This window comes from Lissotriton helveticus, chromosome 8 (assembly GCF_964261635.1).
Source record: "Lissotriton helveticus chromosome 8, aLisHel1.1, whole genome shotgun sequence".
NCBI lineage: Eukaryota > Metazoa > Chordata > Amphibia > Caudata > Salamandridae > Lissotriton > Lissotriton helveticus.
In genome coordinates, this window is record NC_136069.1 from 1,338,323,657 (window position 1) to 1,338,347,764 (window position 24,108).

Genomic DNA, 24,108 nt, shown 5'->3' on the forward strand with positions numbered 1-24,108 from the left:
TCCAGTGTGCTGCTGCTCAGCGAGTCTGCGAGGGCAGCCGGGAGTGAGCTCACCGAGCAGCTCTCTCATGTCGTTGACGAACGAAGGGTGCCCGGGTGGAACCAGGCACCCTGAGCAGAAGTAACGTGGCGAGGGGCCACTTTTGGAAAAAAGGCACAAAACAAAAGAAAACCTTTGCGGTTCTCCTAGGCTCAGCAGGAGAGTCGCGACTACAATATGCACAACTCTGAAGGAGCGCCGTAATGCCCTGCGCAACCAGACCCTTAGGCCTGCATTTTGTTATTTCTTCCTTTTTGGTAGTCCCAGGACGACCGGGCTACCACCAAAAAACTCAGAAGGATGATGCATTTTCACTCAAATGGATTTCCCCACTGTAAGTTGGGGGGATTCCTAAACCATCACAATCCCTGGATTTTCTGTATATTTTCAAGCATCCTCGAGGTTGTAGATTATGCTCCACAGCCTGGAGTGTTGTGCTCTCTAGGGGCTATGTGTATGGTTACATGCATCACGATCTTTAAGGCCGAAAGGTGGTTAAAAGCAATACATGTTTTGAATAGCCCTCTAAGGGTTCTTTTTATTATTGCAGTTTGATGATATGAAATGTGTAAAAAGCACACAGACACAAGGTTTATTCATTTCAGCTACAGTATTGACTCACCATAATGATTTCAAATGCTTTATTGGTTCACTAGAAGGATTTTAAATTCTTACTGGTTCCCAAAATGATGTCAATGACTACTACTCACAGTATATATGTTTAGGTTCACAATGAATATTTTAACATGTGGTTTATACCTCTCAAACCTTGACAACACCTACAGACTTGCTTGATATGTTTGTGTGACCTCTTTAGGTTAGGACACATTTCTTATAAGGTATTTTCTATCTGCCAATGTATATATTTGTCAATTATTGCATAGTATTTAGTGGTGTGTGTGTGTGTGTGGGTGTGTGTGTGTGTGTGTGTGTGTGTGTAATAAATGCACTGCTCCTTTTCTAAAGAAAAACTATTCACTGGACAATCATTTATTGAGTGTTATTGTTGCATGCTAGTGATTAGGAATTTCTATCCCACACCACCTGCTCCACTTCGCTACCCTATGAGAGGTAGGAGCTACAATGGGGAGTTCCCAGTGAGGATAATTGTGGGCCTATTACTTGTGATGGCCAGACAACTAATAACCCAATTTCCAACATGCACATTCCCCAGTATTTGTGATGCTGGAGTTAGAAAAGTGCATATCACACTTTTTGATCAGACTAGACTTACAATAGTAAACATCATCCCCCCAAAGAATGCACTTTCCCTATCCTATTATTTGTCAGAATGGAGATAGCATAGTACATTTGCTCTTCATCCCCTGAAATATATTGTTGCCCATGTTTGTCAGACTAGATTTATTATAGTAAATGTGCCCCCCCCAATCATGTGCCTTACTCAGTTATTGTACGCAAAGGGAGCAAGTCTGGAGAGACCATAGGTTTTGGTGCAAACCAATGTCTACTGAATTACCTTAATATGTATTTGTCCCAAATCGTAACAGCCAAGCAAAAGCAGCTGCAAGCAAGTGGTCAACTGATATTTCACCTGAAATATGCACATGTAGTGTTTACTATACTATAAAACACTCATCTTACATGGCTGACCCTGTGCTGTTGTCTTCACTTACAGATTTGTACTTAAATGTGTAACTTCAGTTCAAATCATAACCTAGACAGTGCAGTGTCACCTTTGCACAAAAGAGTGGGGATTAGTGTCACACACAACTACCAGATTTAGTGCAAGTGCCATCAGTGATGTCATTGGCAAGCAACTTAGCCTAAATCCTAATGTTAGGCTGTTTCACTATCGTGGCACCCTGTTGTATGAAAGGCAGTAGACCTGTGTTCATGTCCCTTAAGCTAATTCTGGACTGCTTGGCAGAGCTACTCAGAGAACCAAGGGAGCTTTTGACACCAGCTTTCTATCTCAGTCTAAATACTGAGCATCCTGATAAATGCAGAACACAGTAGTGTCCCTTTTGACAGTGCTAGGTGGTCCACAAAATGTCAAGGATCTATGAAAAGCCTGATACCTTGTGGTGGGATTCCTAGTGAAATTGCTAGCAAAGTTAATTGCATGGCTGTTTAAGTGATATGTACCATATATCAATTTTAGGGAACTTTGAAGTTAAAATGTGCAAAGAACCTCACTTTTGGATAAATGATTTGAAATCAAAATTGTGTTAAACATTATTTGAAAATTGTGTGTGATTAGGAGTGACACAGTAATCCAAATATTAACTGCACTTTGATATTTGTTGTTGTCATCTGAATATAAGGAAACCTGCAGAAAACCATGCAATCATAGTAGTTCAAATATCCAAATCCAATTTGAGGTTACATTGATTGACATCGCAATTGCGGCTGTAAGGTAATGCAAGTTGCTATTTAACTGCCTTGCATTGATACTCTGTAACTACTGCAATGATTGATTTAAAAATAAAAATTGTTTAAAAAACAAAAATCTAATTTGAACATCTATAGGCTTAAAGACAGTGGAAAGTCCCAGCAGTAACTGTACAATTAATGACTGTCATACCCGCGCCACAGAACCAAGCCATGAAGGTATAAGGACGGGTGTTTTACATGACCAGCGATACTTTAATAGTATATATCTATTAACCTAGATGGGTCTGTGTCATAGGATTTCCAACAGTGGTAAAAGGTTCTGTTGTAACGTCAACATGACACGGAGACAAGAAGCAGGTTCCAAAGATTTATTAAGTAAGGCAAACACAGAATCAGCGCACCGCCTCCTTCAGCCAGCAGCCGCTCAACTGACAGGTTGCAAGCGCCTCTTAGAATCGAACCTTTGCATACCAACATTCCACCGTGGCGCGAGGAGCGTAGCCACGGTATAAACAAAATCATAACATACCCCCCTTTCCTCTACACGCAGGTAGAGCAGATGAATGGACTGTAAAAGGAAGTAAGATGAGAGGGCGAGGGAAAGGCCAGGTTGGAGTGACAGGGAAGCAAGGCAGAGAGCGATTAGTCACCCCACCATGAAATCATGCAAATGTTGAGGAAGTCTCCTGACCCACAAGGGTCTCTGACACGGTAGAGTGCCTTGAGGACTATGAGCATACTGGTTTTCAGTATTTGACCTATGTCTAGTGCTCAAGTTGTCCCCACCGGGCCTGGCGCTCTAGTCTCAGCACTGGAGCGAGCATTGTTGAGTAATTGCTGATCATGAGCCAACATGTAGCCTGAACATGAATTCTTTCTGACAAAGGCTTTGGGAGATTGGTCTCGTGAGCAATACTTAGCTACTCTTCATAAGTTCTATTTTTCTCCATTTGCCAGCACAACATAAAAGGGATGCACCAACTGAACTTTAAAAGAACCACGAAACTTGCATAGACCTCTGACCCAACGACCAGATCTGACTTTGACCCAGTCACCCACTTGAATGTTAGTCGAGGTCTTCTCCTGGGTGTGTCCTTTAAAGGAAGCATGCATGGAGGTACTCTTGCCACTACTACTCACAATATTCCCTTCTACAAATTCTCTGACCCATGGAGGCACTAATTTAGAAGATGGTTTTCTGCCTCGCATGGCAATGAAGGGAACTACCCTTGTAGTGGAATTCTCAGTTGTGCGATAGGCCCATACTCTAGTGGTTATTTCAGGGAAAAGGTACACAATAGGCCATCTGGAGTGGACATTCATTATGACCATGCCAAATCTTTTACTGGGGTGAACACATGGCGTTAGTCCGATAAAATCAAGACAAATGCTGTGCCACACCACCCCAGGATCATGGATGGAACCCAGGACAGATTGGGGTCAAACCTTGAGTCTTTTCTCGTTCTCACAAAATTCACTGCATCTCTCAATCCAATCAACCACATCACTATCCATGCCTGGCCACCAGAATTCATTCCTCAAGCGTTTTTTTGTAATGGTCTGGCTTAAGTGTCCTTCATGGGCTAAGTTGAAAAGTCTCTTGCGAATTCCGAATGGGGGAATTATCTTATCACCGCTCATGATAACTTGTTCTGCGACAGTGGATAATTCGTCAATGACCACATTGAAGGGTCTAACGCTGATAGGCAAAGTGCTCTTTCTATGTCTGCTCTTCAAAATGAGGTTGAGGACTCCTTTAATGATCTCATCTTGAGACATGGCCTCTGCCCATTCCTCTTTACTGACTACACCGCAACTCCACTGAACCACATCATCAACACTGGAGATTGCTCCTTCTCTCTCACCCTTAGACACGCCACTCTTGTCTACTTCTTCCCAGTCTAAGGCCAGACGCGGCATACAATCGGCTTCGACATTGCGCCAGCCTGAAATGAATTCAATGTTAAAATTAGATTCTTGTAGCTTTGCACGCGAGGGTTCTTATCCCATCCTCGTCGCCAAGAACATGTTGTAACGGCAACATGACACTGAGACAAGAAGCAGGTTTCAAAGATTTATTAAGTAAGGCAAACACAGAATCAGCGCACTGCCTCCTTCAGCCAGCAGCCGCTTAACTGACAGGTTGCGAGCTCCTCTTAGAATCGAACCTTTGCATACCAAGGAGTGGAGCCACGGTGTAAACAAGATCATAACAGGTTCCTTGTGCTTCGTGTTATGGTTTTTAAATTAAATACAATTTGAGTTTACTTCTTTAAAAAATTGAATATGAATAAAAAGGGGATCATTAGTATGTCATTTGCCAAAAAGATGATTTGACAATCTTTATACAGCAGGGCTTTGTCCTACCAGTAAGCAACCTCACTTTATGTATACCATTTAATAGCAGCATGGCTTAACAGGCAAAGATGACAGACGCTCACCGTTAGAGCTCCATACCATCGGCCCTGCCATCTGCCGTGATTCTACTCCTCGGCCTGGCGAATGCAGCAGCTCACTATGATGTGCTGCCCCTACAGTTGCGCTTGGCTGCCATTCTACAAGCCCCAGAAGCTCCTGCACACATACTTGGCAGGGGCCTACACTCTGAAACCAGGCCCTAACCACCAGACCCACAAGGCTGTTTGGGCAACAGCACGATGAGGTGGAGGGGAGGAGCCCCCTCCTTCCGGACAAAGTTGCAGAGCCCTGGGGTAACCGGACAGGATTATGTCGGTGCTGAGATTGGAGTGATGCAGCCAACACGTGAGCATGGCATGACATATGGCTCTCGCAATGGGCATGTGACAAGGCCCCTGGGAGTGGCGCGATCCTAAGGGAGAATGGCTCGGCATTGCTAGTAACCAGAGGAGGCTGTCCCAGAAGACACAGTGCATTCTCCCACCTCCCGCTTACCAGAAGGGTCCGAGTGGTGCTGTTTCCTTCTCTCCTTTCCCGCTACCCCAGGAGGAAACCCACGGAGAATACTTCACTGCGGCTAAGGACCCTGCTCCTACCGGGAGCCCCCGAAGTCCAACCATGGGTAGATTGAGGTCAGCAGTGCCGCCACAAACGCACTTAGTGAGCGACCTGACAACTGTGGTAGCGGACACCCCGATGCCAAGAGACACGCAGTACCTTCCTGCACCAAAACTGATAAACTGTACATAGTACTAGCTGCCATAGAGAGTTCCTGGATATCTAAAGAGACTAAACTCTGCTCCCTTGTGGCCGAGTTGAGCTTTTATGTGATGAACATCAAAAACTTGTAGGTAGAGCCACTGATGGGGAAAACATTTGCTTCTCTACACCAACTAGCCATGGACAATCAACAGGCTCTCCAAGACCTTCATAATCGTGTGTGGAGCTCTAGAGGGCGGAGGGCACTGAATGACGCTCTTGCAGGAGCAACGTACAAATCCTAGGTCTGCCAGAGGGAGTCGGCTGGCATTTCTGGAAACCTGGTACAAGTTCTTTGCCTCTGCATCAAACCTCATCCCCTTCTTTTCCCTGGAGAGGGATCACCGAGTACTCGCACGACTACCCCCTCTGGGTGACCCTCCACTACCCATGCTGATGAAGTTCCTGCACTTCAAGGACTGTAAGGCCATCCTAAGAGGTGCCAAAATGGCCAGACCCTAAAAGCTCAGAGACAAGATCATCATGATGTTCCCAGATTCCCAGATTTAGGAAAAAATCCTAATTTAAGATTCGGCCCCATTATTCCTCCAGGAAACACACACCACAGCTGGGGAGGAGATCAGTGTACACCATCACCTACTTGGCATGCGCACAGGGGCCGATGATCTGGATCCAGCTGTCGGGCCCTTTCCAGGTGCTTGACATAGTAATAGACAGGGAGGGGCGATATGTGGTGATTGAGGGCTGACTCACTGGCTCGTGCATCCTTATAGGGAGTGTCTATGCCCCAACACAGACTCACCAGTCCTCCCTTGTCAGCGTTGCGGGGAAAATGGGAAGACGACTTCGGGAGGGTGCTGAATGACACAGATTGGCCCTGAAATTCCCCCAACAAGTCTCTTGCAATGTCCGCTTTAACATTATGAAAGTCTTTGTCCTTCATCGAGCCTATTTGACTCACACACAACTCAATCACTATTTCCCTGCAGCAGACCTTTGTTGCCCCCATTGCTGCTCAGCGGATGCAGGTATACGCCATATGTTGTGCCTTAAACATCTTTAAATGCAGGAAAAATGGCAAAGTGAGCACGGGCTCTGCAGGCCTAGCGCTTCTACTAGCTAAGAAGGCACTTACCCTCCAATGGAGGGCCTCTTCAGCACCGACGCTGGCGGTATGGCAAGGGGCAATGCAAAATGAGAGAAAGCAGACGAAGATGCCCTGCATTATGCAGAGGTCTACACCTTCGCCAACACCCAATCTCTCATGAATGAGACACTCAATTGGTACAGCTTAAGCAAAATGATGAGCTTCCCCTATAAGCATTACCGGACCCGACTAGGCCCTCATTGGCTCTCCCATACACTTATACGTGACTTTTCCCTCTCTCTCGACATACCTATTGCCCCCTTTCTTCAAATGCATGATATTCCAGTCCACCCCATCACACCTGCGGAAAAGATTTAACTACCAGACACCTTGCAGCATTGTCATCTCTGCTGTAGAAACCCATCTACGGACACCTTGACGCTGCACCACCCTGCACACCAGCCTGCCACCTCCTCCGAATCTCTTCCCCTCTTTCCACTGTTTAGAGAATCCACCCTTGTTGGACGGATAGTTCCACTATTCTCCACTTTCCTATTGCATCCCTCTTACGAGACGAAGCATACTTTTCCTGCTCTCAGAATATACTCTTGTTCATCAGTGATCACTTATCATTGCAATGTATTGAAGTGTCAATTATCACCTTGCAGCCTCCACTCTAGGGGCAATTACTGCTGTACTACCTTGTTTTGAAAAATGTGTAATATTCAATATACTTATTCAAAAACAACAGATGAAACACATTTTTTAATACATATAAGTCACAGCTAACATAGGCCCCGGACAGCTGAAAGGGCAGGGTGCAGTGTATTTTAAAAGTAGGACATGTACTTTTAAGTTTTACATGTTCTAGTAGTGAAAAACTATTACGTTCATTCTTCTCTACTGCTAGGCGTATCTCTCTCATATCTCTCTCATAGTATAACATTGGAATTACCTCATTCCATTTTATAAGTATAATTACCAATTGGGAAGAGACTGGACCCCCAAGTTTGGTGTTTCTGGAATCACAATTTAAAATCACAACTTACAGTGAAGTCTGATTTTAAATTGTGATTCTAAAAACGCCACTTACAGAAAGATTGTATTTTCTTACTGTAGCCGTTTGGTGCCTGCTGTCAATGACTGAATACACGTATAGGGTGGGTGACAACTGTACTTTGTGCATTCCCTCTAGACAGCTACACAAAGGGAGCTAAAGTGGGTGACTTGATGGGCCACCCAAATCCTGATGGCCCAACCTGGTCAGGATGGGAGGGAGGAGCTAGACACAGCCTCACATCTAAACCTAAATAGGCTGTGTCCTATCCCCACACAAAGGGCTGCATAACCATCAGCAGTGAGGCTGGAGCTAGGGAATGAACTCTGTGCACTTCAAAGACATCTCTGTGAAGTCTCTCCCACTTCAAAGGCACAATTGGGTACAAGTACTGTAACTCAGACACCACCACTTCTGTACACTTCTGAACCTGTGAAGACTCTGCCAGGAAGAAGAACTGCTGTGCTGCTGAAGGACTGCTACTCTACTGGACTGCTGCTTTGCTGGACTCCTGCCGTGCTGTGCTGCCCTTCTGCCTCCTGTTCCACTGCCTGGGTGAGAAGGCCTGGATCTGCATCACTTGAACCCAGAGTAACTCCAAGGGTTTGCTGGCTTGCTCCTGTTTTGAAGCCTCAGGGACCTCAGATACTTTCATCTCACTCTGCCACAGCGCCGGGACTCTGCCATATGTGAGTCTGCCCTGCCAAGTGGTGTCAACCCAGTCCTGGAACCCGCCTGGATCTGCATCACTTGAACCCAGAGTAACTCCAAGGGTTTGCTGGCTTGCTCCTGTTTTGAAGTCTCACGGACCGCAGATACTTTCAACTCACCCTGCCACAGCGCCTGGACTCTGCCATATGTGAGTCTGCCTTGCCAAGTGGTGTCAACCCAATCCTGGACCCTTGGAAGTTTATCTGAAGTGCTGTTCCAGCCAAATCCACGCGTCATCCCTGACTCAAGGTACTCGGAACCAGCACATCTCTTGAATTGCGGATGCATCACTGCCATTACGAGGATGGACCATGATGCATTGCTGTCTGCTCGGCACAGCAACTCCATTTCTGATGCATCTTCTACTTTGTCTGGCTCGGAGCCAACGCATCACCTGCATCATGTGTATCATTGATGTTGTCTCACCTCCTTTGCTCTTCGCATCTTGGCCTCGACGCAAGCAAGGTCGTTTTCAGCAGGCCAAGGCTTGTCCCTGTGACCGACCCATGCTTCATTGCACTCTGCCTGAACTTTTGTTTTTGACCCAGTCTAGCACAACTTAGTAGTCCTGGTTGGCACTTTCTGCTTTTAAGCACTACATTTCAGTTTATTCTTTTAAAAATCATTATTCCGCTTCTACTTATGGGTCTTGTTTTGTTCATAAATTAAGACTATTTTTCTAACTAGGTGTGGTATCTTGTTGTGTGGTGTTTTCAGAGTTTTACTGTTTGAAGTTCTGCAGAAATCCTTTACACATTACCTTTTAAGTTAAGCCTGACTGCTCTGTGCCAAGCTACCAAGTGGTGGGCACAGGTTAATTTAGGGTGTGTTTGTGACTTACCCTGACTTGGATTGTGCCTCCTACTTGGACAGGGTGCACACCTCTGCCAACCATAAATCCAATTTCTAACACTTCTTTACTGAGGTAGTGATTGTTCAGTAACTTAAAACTGTCAGACATTCTCTGAATAGGACTAACTACACTATGCTCGAGGGACTCATTAGTGCTTTAGCATGCTGAAATCTGAGAGAGAACCAGGAAGGGCAGTACTAAAAGGTCAACTGTTTTGCCTTTCAGTGAAAAATGCCATATAGGCATGTCTTGTTACATTGACAGAAGCTTTTCTCTTCTTCATAAAGGGATTAAGTAGCGATCAGAGATTACCTAATTGTTGTGGTTAACCTTAGTGGAGGGGCACAGACAGTGCATATCATGGCAAAATGAAGGCTTACTGTATCATTTCAGGAATCTTCTGTGCTGGCCAACTCTGCCTAAAAGCCACCCTTCCCCTAATTGGAAAAGTGATTGAAGAACACAACCACAGATTGACAAAACAAAGGAGGCCTTGACGTGTGCCCCCTACTGAACTCAATGTTAATTTACTTCCATTTCGATGTTTGTGTAGTCTCAGTGGAAAGTAATGAGGAATCCCATCTTTAGATGTGTTTAGATCCTTAATGAAAAAAAGAAATGTGAACTGGGCAACTATGTGGAGAGCAGAGAAGGATGAGGACTTCCCAAAGTCACACAGAGAGGCACAGGTATGTTGAAATAAGGAAGCTCTATACCTATATGCTGTGCTCTTGACTCACTGCGGGTGTGATTTCAGTGTAGAAGGTTGCACTTAATGATTTTAGCACCACAAGAACTGCAGTTTATCCTGTACTTCTTGGTCATAGCCTTTTAATTTGTACTGCTCTTTTTTATGTTTTGAATCATTTATAGAATTAATACTTTTCAAGTAGGATTATCTTTCATCTGATACATTTTAAACAAAAGTTTTATTGTCTTTTTTTTTATATCATAGTCAAATAACAACCAACAGTGGCTACAGGTTGATCTTCTTTACCCCAAGAGGATTACAGGAATCATAACCCAAGGTGCCAAGTCCTTGACAACAGACATGTTTCTCAAGACCTTTGCCATTGCCTCAAGTGATAACGGAAGAGACTGGAAACCCTATATAGAGGAATCCACTTCAATGGAAAAGGTAAAGTTATAGTTCTAAGGGAAAGGTGGTAATGAAGTAAGTGAGGGACTTGACAAGTTGACTATATGTAAAAAGCTAATATACAATTTGTTAAAATGTAGCACAAATCAGTAACCATCACAGTTCTATTTATAATTCTTTGGTGTCTCAAAGAAACATTGCCTGCAAAACCTGAGCCAATGTAACACTATCACTTATGCTCTATATGGTCAAGTTCACAGTGTAACACGGCATTTAGGTTCACTTTTGAGTATGATCTTTGTCATGGTTTCCTCACTTTAAGTATTATAATTGTCTATTACAATGTAAAATAAAAGAATTAAAGTGATAAGGGCTTGTAGAAAAGTTTAAGCCCATTCTTCTAGCACCAAAGGGGTTCAATGCCTTATAAGCTGGTCCAATTTCAGAGCATCTCTGAGCAAGCCAAAATGATTTCTTATGTATTTTTTTATTGTTTATTCACACACGTCAACCCATTTCCACAAGAAATACTGTACATAGCAATGTTAACTAGGTAAGTAGGATGTAAATCAGTTTATGTGGATACATACAGATGGATGTGGATGATGATGGATCATAAAGAATAACAGTAGAGTCATTACATTAATCATGTATACATAGTGTTCTAAATTGGGTTTTTAGTTCGGGAGGCAGTGACCCCACCAACTTAGTAACACAATCTGTTTAGGCCAAAATGCAGTTATCAGGGAATACCTGCTCAGCCCTTGCTAGTGATATGGCACAAGTAGCAAGCAATCTCTAGAGAATCTCATGTTAACTTCAAGCAGTGCAACAGACAGACAGACAAAAAATCTTTATTCGGCCGAGTGCCAGCCATAAACACATAATAAATCGGCATTTCGCAAAAGTTAACACAATAAAATTTAGCCAGCATATTCGGTGCACTACAAGTCATTTCCCAACAATAATCCGAAGCTAGACTGCGGAGGAGATGTACTTATAAATCATCAAACAGGTAAATTCATCATTTAAAAGAAGTAAATGAGATAATGCTGGCCAACACTTTCTTATGTTTAAAACTGTAATAATGGTTTTAAAAAGGCACATCTTGGATTAATGTGTAGTTTACAAAAAGACAAAGTGCAGGGTGCTTTGTGTAGAGTCTGAGTCAATTCAATTCAAAAGTGCTTTATTCGAGTGTTACTCATAAAAGCAAGACAAACAAACATACAATTAAAAAATCAATTAAATTTACATAGTCAATCAAACAAGCACATACATATTTTAAGAATTTAAAAAACAATGACACATCATATATACAGGTGCAAAAATCATTACCGTCGACAAATAGAGACCAGAGGGGTGAAGTTCATAATAGCAATGTAAATATCCCCAGGAGATCATACATTAAAAAAGATTTCATTACAGTAAAAATCGATGTTCAAGCCAATGACACATTACATAAACAGAGAATAGACGAGTGTCTAGCAGTCTCTGGTCAGTTAAAAAATTTACAGAGAATAAACATTAGTTTAGCAGTCTCTGACTATTCACCAAGCAATTACAGAGAATAGACAAATGTCTAGCAGTCTCTGATCGACTTAATGGCAATAATTAGTTTGCCAGCAGTCTCATCCTTAAAACCCACGCCCATCCCAGGTACTTTGCAATTGCAATATTGATCCATTCTTCAGTAGTAGATTTTATTATACGCAGTGCCACCATACTACTTTTTGTACCTAAATTCCTACACATAGGAGCCAACCAGGCTTGCCTTGGGGCAGAATATACTGGGCAACAAAACAGAAAATGACCTAGGGTTTCATTTCCTACCCCACAGGCTGGACATAGTGCTACCCCCCCTGATTTCCATTTAGCTGTTAAATTACAGAGGGGGAGCGAACCTACCCTCATTTGAAATAACAGTTTCCTGTCCAGGGGTTTCATTATGTAGTCCCAATACTTTTCATAAATGGGGAACGTTTTAGCTTCTAGGTAGCCAGTGGTCATGGTCCCACTGTTGGTGTTGAGTAAGCTACTATTAGCTACGTGTTCCCAGAATATGTCTTTTAGAACCGTCTTGGAGGGAAATAAAGCCCCAGCAGGATCTGTCCATAAGGCATAAAGTCCTAAATTAAACAGTACAGTCTTTAGTGTTTTGAACCACCTGATTTTATTATAGTGATCGGCTTTGATGACATCAGACAACCCTTCCGCGTAATGAGAGAGTTCTGGTGTAGTCCAAAGTCTGCGCCAGAATAAAATCGGGCGCAGTTTGGCCTTTTCCGTAAGCTCTCTTCTACCTAATTCGTAACGCAGGGGCAATAGTGGGCTACTCTGTGGAGTACCCGTCAACGACCTCAGAAATTTATTTTCAGATAGTTGGAGTTCGTGGAGGTTTTCATACCCCCATAACTCCGCACCATACATGGCAGACCCAATTACTTTAGCCTCGTATATTATCAGAGGAGGTTTAATAGGTTTAGTCTTTGACTTCCTATACTCCTTAATTATAGTGCCAGATAGCTGCTTGTGCCTTAATGTAGCAATATTAAGGTGTTGCTGCCACTTATTGTCATTGGAGATCAGGATCCCCAAATAGGTGAAGGATTTTACAACTTCGAGAATGCGGCCACTCATGGTAATGTTCGATTTAAAATTTCTATGTGGGTTAAAAGCCATGAGTTTTGTCTTGGTCGCGTTCACCTCAAGACCGTGGTCAGTGCAGAACCCGTCAAATATTGCCAGTGCTTTTTGTAAGCCACTGGGGGTTTTTGATAAAATTAAAGTGTCATCGGCGAACATTAAAATGGGGACTTTCTCCCCAGCGAGAGAAGGGGCATCCACAGCCCGAGATTGCATGCGGGAAACGACACCATTAACAAAGAGGGTAAACAAAGTAGGAGCCATTGAACAACCCTGCCGAACCTCGCGCTCAACAGGAAATTCGGCAGTGTTGTTCCCATATCCTCCCCATCTTATTTTGGCATAGTTGCCCTCATGCAGTGGCATAATTAAAATCAACAGATCCCCTGGGACCCCTAGTGTCTCAAGCACTTCCCACAGTTTCGCCCTCGGTACCAGGTCGAAGGCAGCCCGCAAATCAACAAATGCTGCATACAGGCTGCCTCCGCCTAGCACCACGGTCTTCCACTGTATTAGTTGGAAACGGAAGACTTGATCCATGGTGCTGGTTGCCCTGCGAAATCCAGCCTGAAAGGGGGATAAAATGTTTTGTTCCTCAGCCCAATCGAGCAACCTATTGACAACTACTCGGCCCACTATTTTCTGAATGGTATCTATTAGACTAATGGGGCGATAGTTACCGGGCTGAGCCCGATCTCCTTTTTTGTATATTGGGATGATTACAGCGCCCCTCCAGGTCGCTGGGATGTCAGCCCCCCTGGTAATCAAATTTATCAACAGATGGATGTATCTGCACCATCTATCAGTGTCATTCAGGAAAACATCAGCCGGCACCCCGTCAATACCAGGAGCCCGCCCACTTCGGACAGTTTTTAGGGCCGCGAGTATTTCGCTCTTAGTGAAGATGTCATCCCCAGTTGGTGAACCGTGCGTGCACCTTCTATCCACTGCCTGATCTCTAGAAGCATACTGCTCGCTAAAAAACTTAACCCAAGCATCCTGGGGGACATTATTAGTGCTTGCTTCTTCTATCCTATCATGTCCCCATTTAACTATATGCCAAAATAACCTGGAGTCCTTACGGTCACTTGCATTTTTTAGGTTATTCCAGTGTGCCTCATCCCAATCTTTTTTCGCTGTTACTATACACTGTTTGTAATGCTTCCTGGCAGATCTAGTTGCTTCTAGATTCTTGTTTTTAATAGCATCACCCAAGGAGGTTCTTGCCAGCCTACATTCGTGATTGTACCAACGTGCTGGTCTATGGGCATGCATCTTTTTATTTGCCGGTTTCAGGAAATGGCCTCTAATTTCATCAAAAAGAGCTTCATGGACCTAAGTGGCATTATCTTTACTAGGAAGAAACCCAGTTTCACCCTCAAGGGCCTTGATAGCCTTGTCAGTTGCCATGCTTATTTTTTCCATAACCAGCTGATCTGATTTAACACTAGTCCACCTAAGCCTGCGTAAATCGTTTGTAGGAACAATCAACGGGGGTAAGGGATCAATAGCAGCACTAGGGGCAATCACATCAGACAGCCACCATTTGTGGAGAACGCAAAGAGGATTGTGGTCACTCTCAAGCCTTTCCTTAACCTCCATATCAATAATGGATGACCATAGGGCCATACAGCATATAACATAGTCAATACGACTCTTAGATCTTCCATTATCAAAGGTCATGGCTGATACTCTGTCTGACTTAGTACGACCATTCAGAGCCCTTAACCCATATTCAAGGCACATAGCATTCAGGCTTAGAATATCCTCGGTCCAGCGAGTTATTGGGGTTAAATCAAGAGCAGGGATTTCCCACATATTGTCTTCCTCCGCACCTAAAAAAGCCTCACCAGTATCAAGGGGTTCAAAAGTACGGTTTAGGTCTCCTGCCAGTATGATGTTGTTCCCAGAAGAGTGAGTGTCTAGGTAACTGTACAGAGACGATAAGACCGCTGATTTACCAACATTTCCCCCTCTAACATATAAGTTATAGATGTCAATGGGAGTAGAGAAGTCCCTCTCAAGTCTAATGAGCTGGATGTCTTTGTGATTTAGCTCTAGATTTTTTACTAAGATCTTCAGGGACTGGCGGACCCATATAGTGAGACCTCCCATTGGTCTCCCTTTGGGACCTTTGATTGCCGGTACATAATAATTCATATACCCCAAAGCATAAACAGGATCGCAGGCCCATGTTTCTTGGAAAATGCAGACGTCATACTTGCTAACGAATTCAAACCACTCTCCACAGTCCATTTTGGAACATAGCCCTGCTATATTCCAAGATAGAAGGTTCCCAAAGTCATGCTCCCTGCATATTTCAGGACTGAGATCAGGCCTATTCGTATTTACATCCACATTAACATTGCCTTCTACTGTTAGATTTGTTAATCCCACTAAAGCATCTGGCGTACATGACTCATTTGGAGAGCCCATAGCTCGATTATACCCCCCTGTTGCACACAAGGATGAGGGTGTTTGCAGCTGAGGCATACAATTAGTTATTTGTCAATCACAAGCATCTAAATTGGAAAGAGCAGAGAATCTATTTTCTAGACCTAGTCCCCACTCAGCGGAACCAAAATTCTTACAACCCCTTTTGGTTACGACGTTCCATTTTGTTCTTAAGGTGCTTGGATTGGGGCCTCTGCCTTTTCGGGGGTAAAAGAAGTCAAGGGTCAATGGTACGATAGAAGCGGAGCGTCTCTGTGGTGGAAAAATGTTAGGCAGTATGTTTGGTAATGCATCAGGGTGAGAAAGATTAAGCACAACGCAATCGCCCTTAAACTTTTTTTCACTGTTTCCAATCCACTCCACTCTTCTTGCATTTACCAGTTCCTCGGCCAGTTGCTGTTTCCCCCACGGAGATATGGCCATGTTGTTGGTTAGCCAAGATAAAGATTTATTTAAAAGCGATGCTGTTGATTCAGCTTCACCAGAAGCCAGAGGGGGCACATTTGCTAATACAAGAACTAATGGCGAGGCTTCCACCACCAGCTCACATGACCCTTTCGAGGTAATGGGTTCCCCAATAAAATGGGCGGGGGGTACAACCCCAGAGCTAGTTTCCGGTAGGTTTATCAGAGGAGCCACTGGGGGGTTTGGAGTAACAGTGAGTGGCAATTTAATTGCTAGAATGTCATTAACCAGAGGTTGTACATTGGACGTGATGACTTCAGGGAGTTTCCCCACTTCACCCAGCGTTTTACCAAGGAGACCTTCCAATTTAGTCACTTCAGCAGATAGCTTATCAATTTTGCTTATCAGAGGTTTAACTATTCCTTTGATTTTTATGTCCATCAGACTGCAAAATTTCTGAAATTGAATGTTAGAGAAGGTTACATGTGTTTCCCCCGGGGGATCATCGTCCTCCACACAAGAGGTTTTCCTTGGTGGTGTTGCAATTTTATTTTTAGCTGACCTTAACCCCGGTCGTTTTTGTATAGCTTTTCTTTTAACCCCTGTAACCCTTGGTGCTGGAATTGGAACAATGGGAGGGGTGATAAGCTCACAGATCATAGGACTCAGAGGCACTACGTCAATGTCGTTGATATCTTCAGTGCTGGCCACTATGCCACTGGGTTGAATAGTGACAGTATCTTGTGAGGAAGCTTGTGCCACTCCAGAAAAGCTAGTGTTTGTCAGGTCAAAGGGGTCCTCTGTTTCGATGTCAACTAATAGAGATTGTGTGGATGAGTCCAAACCCAATGAGGACCTTCTATCGCTGTTTATTTTCGCCACTACCTGGACTAAATAGTTCTCCATGGTGTTAGTTACAGGTGTTAGCTTTTTACCAGGCATACCAGGAATGTATGCAGATGGCTTGGTAGTATCAAGACGTAAAGCTTAAAATGTAAAGCAGCGTTTTACCTGGCAGACGATAAATATGCAGCTCTATGAACGTCTGTAGATGTTTGGGCAGAATTCGTGGCCCAACCCAACCTTGTCCGGCCTCAGACGGCCCGCCCTTTGCCCGGGCTTCGCTCCGGGCGTCCCGCGACGCGGGGGTGCTCCTCCTTTTCAGCGCCGCTGTTGGCGCTCTCTGGGCGCTGCCGCGTCACTCAGACGCGCCGCCGCGGTGCCTGCCGGGATTTGGAGTCTCCCGGAGCGGCGGCGCGGAGTCTGCTGTCCCTAGACTCTTGGCGGTGGCGGCGGCGTGGTCAATGGCTTCAGCCTTCCTTGGGCGTGTAAAGAGAGGTAAGTTATTGTGACTCTCGGCGGTGGTGGCGGATTCAAAATGTTCTCCCCCGCTCTGCCGGGGTGCTCCTCCTTTTCAGCGCCGCTGTTGGCGCTCTCTGGGCGCTGCCGCGTCACTCAGACGCGCCGCCGCGGTGCCTGCCGGGATTTGGAGTCTCCCGGAGCGGCGGCGCGGAGTCTGCTGTCCCTAGACTCTTGGCGGTGGCGGCGGCGTGGTCAATGGCTTCAGCCTTCCTTGGGCGTGTAAAGAGAGGTAAGTTATTGTGACTCTCGGCGGTGGTGGCGGATTCAAAATGTTCTCCCCCGCTCTGCCGGGGTGCTCCTCCTTTTCAGCGCCGCTGTTGGCGCTCTCTGGGCGCTGCCGCGTCACTCAGATGCGCCGCCGCGGTGCCTGCCGGGATTTGGAGTCTCCCGGAGCGGCGGCGCGGAGTCTGCTGTCCCTAGACTCTTGGCGGTGGCGGCGGCGTGGTCAATGGCTTCAGCCTTCCTTGGGCGTGTAAAGAGAGGTAAGTTATTGTGACTCTCGGCGGTGGTGGCGGATTCAAAATGTTCTCCCCCGCTCTGCCGGGGTGCTCCTCCTTTTCAGCGCCGCTGTTGGCGCTCTCTGGGCGCTGCCGCGTCACTCAGACGCGCCGCCGCGGTGCCTGCCGGGATTTGGAGTCTCCCGGAGCGGCGGCGCGGAGTCTGCTGTCCCTAGACTCTTGGCGGTGGCGGCGGCGTGGTCAATGTCTTCAGCCTTCCTTGGGCGTGTAAAGAGAGGTAAGTTATTGTGACTCTCGGCGGTGGTGGCGGATTCAAAATGTTCTCCCTGAGCCCATGAGTCTGAGTCACATGGGCACAAATCTTTTTTGGCATCACTCTATGCATCTCGTGGGTATGAGACCAAAAGATGAGAGGTACCCATCCTGAACCTAATCAAATAAAACATTTTAGGATGATTAAAATTAAAAGAAAGGTAGGGTGCTGTTCCTGATGAGCTGACTAACAAGGAGTGCTGAACAACCCTTTTTTTTTACCATTTCTTGGCTGTCTCTGGCATGCTTCATATAAGAAAGAAAATTTATTTTCAATTTAGCTCTTGGGATTATAGCTATATTTCCGGGGGTACCAAAACAATCCTGCATTCCCAATTGCCCCAAGTGTTCTCGTATATAGGTAATCCAGGGATTTTTTTCTCGCGTGGTCCAACTTCAAACAGTCCGAAATAATAGTATGGTTCAGAATTGTTTCCTCTTTTACCCAAATGATATGCCAGAGCATCAGTGGTGCTAATTGTATTCGAAAAGACAGTGGAGTTACACACAATTCATTATGACAAATAGTAGGGGTGCTTTTAGGAATTGTTAGCACTTGTTTCAAAAACATATTTTCAGCTCTCTGTAGGCCCAAAATATTAGAACAACCCCAGACTCCGGCACCATATTAAGTGACAGCGCATGTGCGTCCTTTTTAAACAACTATAATAGCGTTTATGGGCCGTGAGCCTAGTTTTTTTGTGAACTTGAAGATGGCCTCGACATTCTGATTAAAATTTCCAACCCTTGACTCAACTAAATGAGACCCAGAGGTTTAACCATTAAAAAGGACGCCCAAAAAGGAAAAAGTTTGCACCTGAAGCAATTTGTCATTTTTATATAAAAGGATTTAGTTTTTAAAGGAGGTTTGCCGACCACCTTAACATGCGATTTTACAACATTTGTTTTTAGGCCAAGGTCACTCATAAAGTTGTTAAAACTGGTTAAAAGCATTTTCAGCCCCACCCCAGTTCTTAACATCAAAACACAATCATCAGCTTATAATAATGCTGGCAGGGACCTACAGCCTATCAGAGGTGCGTCCACATTCCCCATTCGAATGTGGTTTTCTAAATCAATAACATAAAAACAGAATAAAAAAGGGGCAATGACGCAGCCCTGGTGGACCCCGCGATCCATCTTTATCGGTGAAGTAAGTTCACCATCTACTCCATATCGCACTCTCCCTGTGACTCCCAGGTGCACTGCAGTTAGAAAATGGACAATGGGTAGATCAATGCCCATGGACAGCATTTTCTCCCAGAGCATCCCCCTCTGCACCCAGTCAAAGGCAGAGGTCAGGTCCATAAACCCCAGGTATAAAGACCCAAGCTTAGCCAGGGTGTATTTGCCAATGACCAGGTGCAGATTAAGGCACTGCTCTACCAGGCCCAAGCCTTTCCTAAAGCCTTATTGGTCATCGGAGAACTTCCCATTTTCAGTTATCCACGTCTCCAATCTCTCTAATATTACCCGACCCATGATCTTGCAGGAACAGTCAATTAGAGATATTGGTCAGTAACATTTGGGATCTGACCTGTCTCCCTTTTAAGATATGGGGACTATTATGACTGATCTCCATGATTCCGAAGGGCCCTGGGCCGCTTAGCATTTCAATATGTTAGTTAATAACGGGGCCACAGGGGGAGGTTAGCTAAAAACAGATCTGAGGGTATGCCATCCGGCCTGATGCCTTGTTCTTCACAGTTCGAGATAAGGCCTTATGGACCTCGTCTAGGGTAGGGGGTTCCAAGGTAGATGCCACATATTGGAGATCAGTACAGCAGTAGGGGTCATTACCAGATCTATAAAGACCAGCAAACTGATCTACCCAAGTCTCAGGCATAATTGTTGTGTCAATACTGCCATTTATATTGTCACTAAAGTACTCTTGTTTGACAGTTAGCCAAAAGACACTAGAATCTTTACTCTGGCATGCCACATGTAGTTGGCCCCATGCTTCCTGCCTGATTTCCAGCTTGCGTTTCTCCAGCGCCTGCTTGTAATCCGAGCGAATCTGTCTCACCTCGATTCTATTACGAGGTTTAGCTTTCAGGGTTTTAATTCGCTTATTATGGAGGTGAGAACATTTGCTATTGAACCACCTTTTATTTCTCTGTGGTCTATCATTATGGTTTTTAGTTAGCACCGCCTTAGTTGTCTCTGTTATTGCCATGAAAGATCTAATCATAACTTGTACATTTATGTTATCTTCCAGGCAGTATAAAACTTTCCTTAGATTGTTTTTATGATCTGCTCCAGAACGAAATCAGGATCAATGGTGGACAACATCTGTATTAAACCCTTGTTTTTATCATAAGTTAAGGAGGATATCATGGCAGTCCTAATTGAAACGTCAGACGAGGCCACCAATTCAAGAGTCAATGGATAATGATCGTTTAAATAAACTTTGGGTATATTAAAAAACTCAGAATGTGAATTAAAATAAAACAATAAAATCGATCAAAGTGCATTGGCCTCTTCCAACATGTTACTACATCATAGCTTAACATTTCAATAAGATCTAGAGTTAAAAAAATAGAGAGTTTCAATAGCAGGGAGTTAAAAATATTCCCACAAGGACTATGTTCAAAATAACACCCACCCTCCATATCCCCCGTTAATCGATGACATGCTGCTCGTTTGGATGGGGGACATAATCTACAGTTAAAATCTCCCCCCAATACACTAAAAAGTCCGTTTTTACCTCTTCTATATGTTTCATTAGTGAGCTTTCCAGTTCTTGAGCAATGGTAGTGTTAATGTTATTAAAATTATTATGATAAAAATTAAAAACAACCAAAATCAAGTTTTTCCTAATTGAGATGCTAATAATCTGAAAATGCGAGGACTCCAACTGCATCTTCCCTACCCTACCACTTAATTTTGTTGAGACCAACGTTAATAGTCCTCCTTTATCATGTCCACCTAAGGAGGCTTTAGCTAGTGTGTGGATAGAGTAGAAGCCATTTATATGAACTATATCACGCATCCAGGTTTCTTGTAGACACACTATACTATGCTTTCCCACAATAGCTACCCATTCTCTAATGTCTAGTTTATTTGACAGGCCTGCTATATTCCAGATGAGACTGCCGTATGTGGTTACATTAGTGTGGCTGTTGTCATCACTCTCTAAACAGCAAATGGCTGCAGCAATGTTATCTTCTGTCACCAAATCTGTTAGTACATTATTCGGTACTACAGGCAGTACTGGCAAGGGCTGTGGTGTTTCAGTAAAGATGAGACTGGCTAAATCAAACAATGTAGAGTGTGTTGGATTTGGTAAACCACCCCAGTGGACTGGAGAAGCTTCTCCTAAGGATTTAGTTTCAGATGGTGGTGTGGGAGTTGCTGTGAAGTCATAATTATTAACACCATCTAGATCAAGAGGTATGTGTAATGGGATTAATTTGGTAACACCAAATGCTCCCAGGAGCTGGTAATCCAGTCATTCCACTTGATCTAAAGGGGAACAATGATTAAAAGTTGGAATGGTGAACAAGGGAAACGTTTTAATGTGTGAAGGGACAAACCCAGTACCCTTGTTTATCAATGGTTTATAAAAATATCCTAATGGTACAACTTCAACAGGGCCCCCAGCACTATTGCCCCAAGGGAGCCTATCCAAGAGCCAATGAACTAGGGTCCTATCCTTAAAATGTACCACAACACAGTCACCTGTTTCATTTTTTACCTGTCGGCCCACCCATGACACACGTTCAACATTATTTATGTTATCATACAGGCCTTAATTTACTGACCATTCCAAAGCCTTTGCCAACCAGTGCACTGTTTTATTTTTAAGCTGCTTCCAGTCTTCGTCCGTATTAGTTGGCAAGGGGGAAACATTTTTAAGCACAATGACATAAGGGGTGGCTTCTGGGGGAAGATAGAGTGTTCTGTGGTTACTTTTTTGTGTGCCAGCCAAATGTTTGTTGTGATGACTGTCAATGGAATTAAACCCACTGTTTTCCCCAGGCACAGGTGTAGGCCCCGACTGACCACTTTCAGGCTGTATTACTGATTGCTTTGCAGTCTGAATGGTGTTGATAGCACTGTCCACTACTGGCTGTAACAGGGGAGAGAGTACCACCTGCAATAAATCCCAGTTAACATTGGGAATAGAGTTGGTTGTATTTTCTGTGCCAGAAGAAATTTTTGAAGTGCTGGAGCCAATTAGTATCTTTAGTGATACATCGATGCAATTTAACACCCCAATAAGAGGATTGATTTGTGCTTTTATAATTGCCTCTACCGATTTAGTGAGATGTTTACTTGACGTAGTGTCCCCCATTGACTCGTCATTCTTAGCCCCCGAAATAAATTTCAAACCTCGAGTCTTTGTTGTTAACTTTTTACGTGTTACCATCGGTAAAGTATCTTTCTTAGCTTTCCCACAAGCCTTAGCTTTTTTTGATGGCGGAGGGCAGAGAGTATCACAGAACCCCCCTCCAGAATAGTACCATTATTTACTTTGTCTCTGCCTATGTGCAGACTAGTCAAAGCAGGGGGTTCTAGTAATATATCATGCTGTTGATCTATCTCAGAAGAAGTTCCATTTTGTAGTGCCCTTTGTGTTTCCCCCAGTCTCTCCTCCACAGACTCAATTTCACTTGTTATTGCCCCCATCGCTGTAGTTAAGAAATTGGTAATTGATGAGGTGAGTGGGCGACCCTTAGCTGTAGTCATGACTGTTTTGCTCTTCCCCATCTCCTTACCTTTTGATTATATTTACTCCCCGGCAAGGTGGCTGTGGCAGAGGAGTTTCCAGGTGTTCCACTGCGCTATCGGTCGACTAAGAGATCTGGCCCAGCCCAGCCTCGTACAAACGCGGACTGGCACAAACGGGCCCGCCCTTAGCCCGAGCACGCCCACTCCCATCCTGCGCAAGCCCTGGGCCATTTTTATGCGCCTCCAGGCGCAAAGATATGATGGTAGCGCCTCCTGGCGCTAGGCCTTGTGGGTGTTGCTCCTCCCCACAGGCTTCGGCAGCGGCGTGTAGAGAATGCAGTGAAACTTGGCCCCCAGCAAGGGAAGGTGCAGTGTACCTTGGCCCCCCCCCACGAGGGTAAAGTGTGGCATGCCTCTGTCTCTGTGGAAAAGTGCTCTGTGCTGTAAGGGCGTCCCGCACCGCGGGAGCCCTGGGCCATTTTTACGTGCCTCCGGGCACAAAGGGATACCGGTAGCGCCTCCTGGCGCTAGGCCTTGTGGATGTTGTAGTCCTTCCCACAGGCTGCGGCAGCGGCGTGTAGAGAATGCGCCGAAACTTGGCCCCCAGCGAGGGAAGGTGCAACAGGCCTTGGCCCCCCCACAAGGGTAAAGTGCAGCATGCCTCTGTGTCTGTGGAAAAGTGCTCTGTGCAGTAAGGGCGTGCAACAATTTTACAGTGAAGAAAATAATGCAATAAAATCCCCAAACCAATTTAGAAACCAGCATTGGCATAGCCAATAGGTCTCGCTTTTGGGACCTTCTAAGTATTTAGTTATGTAGCACAATATCCTTGGTGCAACACCATCAACTGTTGCGTGGCTAAACACTTATAAGGTTCCAAATGCGAGACCTATTGGCTATGCCAATGCTTGTTATTTTTTGTTCTTGAGGGAAACCAGGATAGTACCAGGAGGGTCAAGGGTGAGTGGCAGGGAAGTGAGGAGTGAATGCCAGGAGGGACAAGGGTGACTGTCAGGCCATGGGGGTGAAGGGTGAGTGCCAGAGAGGTGAGGAGTGAGTGCCAGGGAGGTGAGACTTAAGAGTCAGGAGGATCAAGGGTGAGTGCCAGGGAGGGGAAGGGTGAGTGCCGAAAGGGGAAGGGTGAGTGCCAGGGGTGAGGGGTAGCTGCCAGGCCAGGGGGGTGAAGGGCTAGTGCCACAGAGGTGAAGGTTGAGTGCCAGGTCAGGGGGATGAAGGGTGAGTGCAAGGGAGATAAACGTTGTGTGCCATGGAGGTGAGACGTAAGAGTCAGGAGGGTCAAGGGTGAGTGCCAGGGAGGGGAAGGGTGAGTGCAAGGGGTGAAGGGTAGCTGCCAGGCCAGGGGGATGAAGGGCTAGTACCATGGAGGTGAAGGGTGAGTGCCAATGGGGCGCGTAGTGAATGCCAGGAGGGACATGGGTGAGTGTCAGGAAGGTGAAG

The 24,108-nt window shown here is 45.0% G+C and overlaps 1 protein-coding gene across 1 annotated transcript in view; it reads left to right on the plus strand.

Moving 5' to 3' along the window:
* Window positions 1-24,108, plus strand: part of F5 (coagulation factor V) — a 711,267-nt gene that overhangs the window by 668,484 nt on the left and 18,675 nt on the right. The window contains exon 24 of the mRNA XM_078658317.1: window positions 10,196-10,378. Coding sequence (XP_078514443.1) covers window positions 10,196-10,378 — 183 coding nt within the window. The remainder of the gene's footprint in view (window positions 1-10,195; window positions 10,379-24,108) is intronic.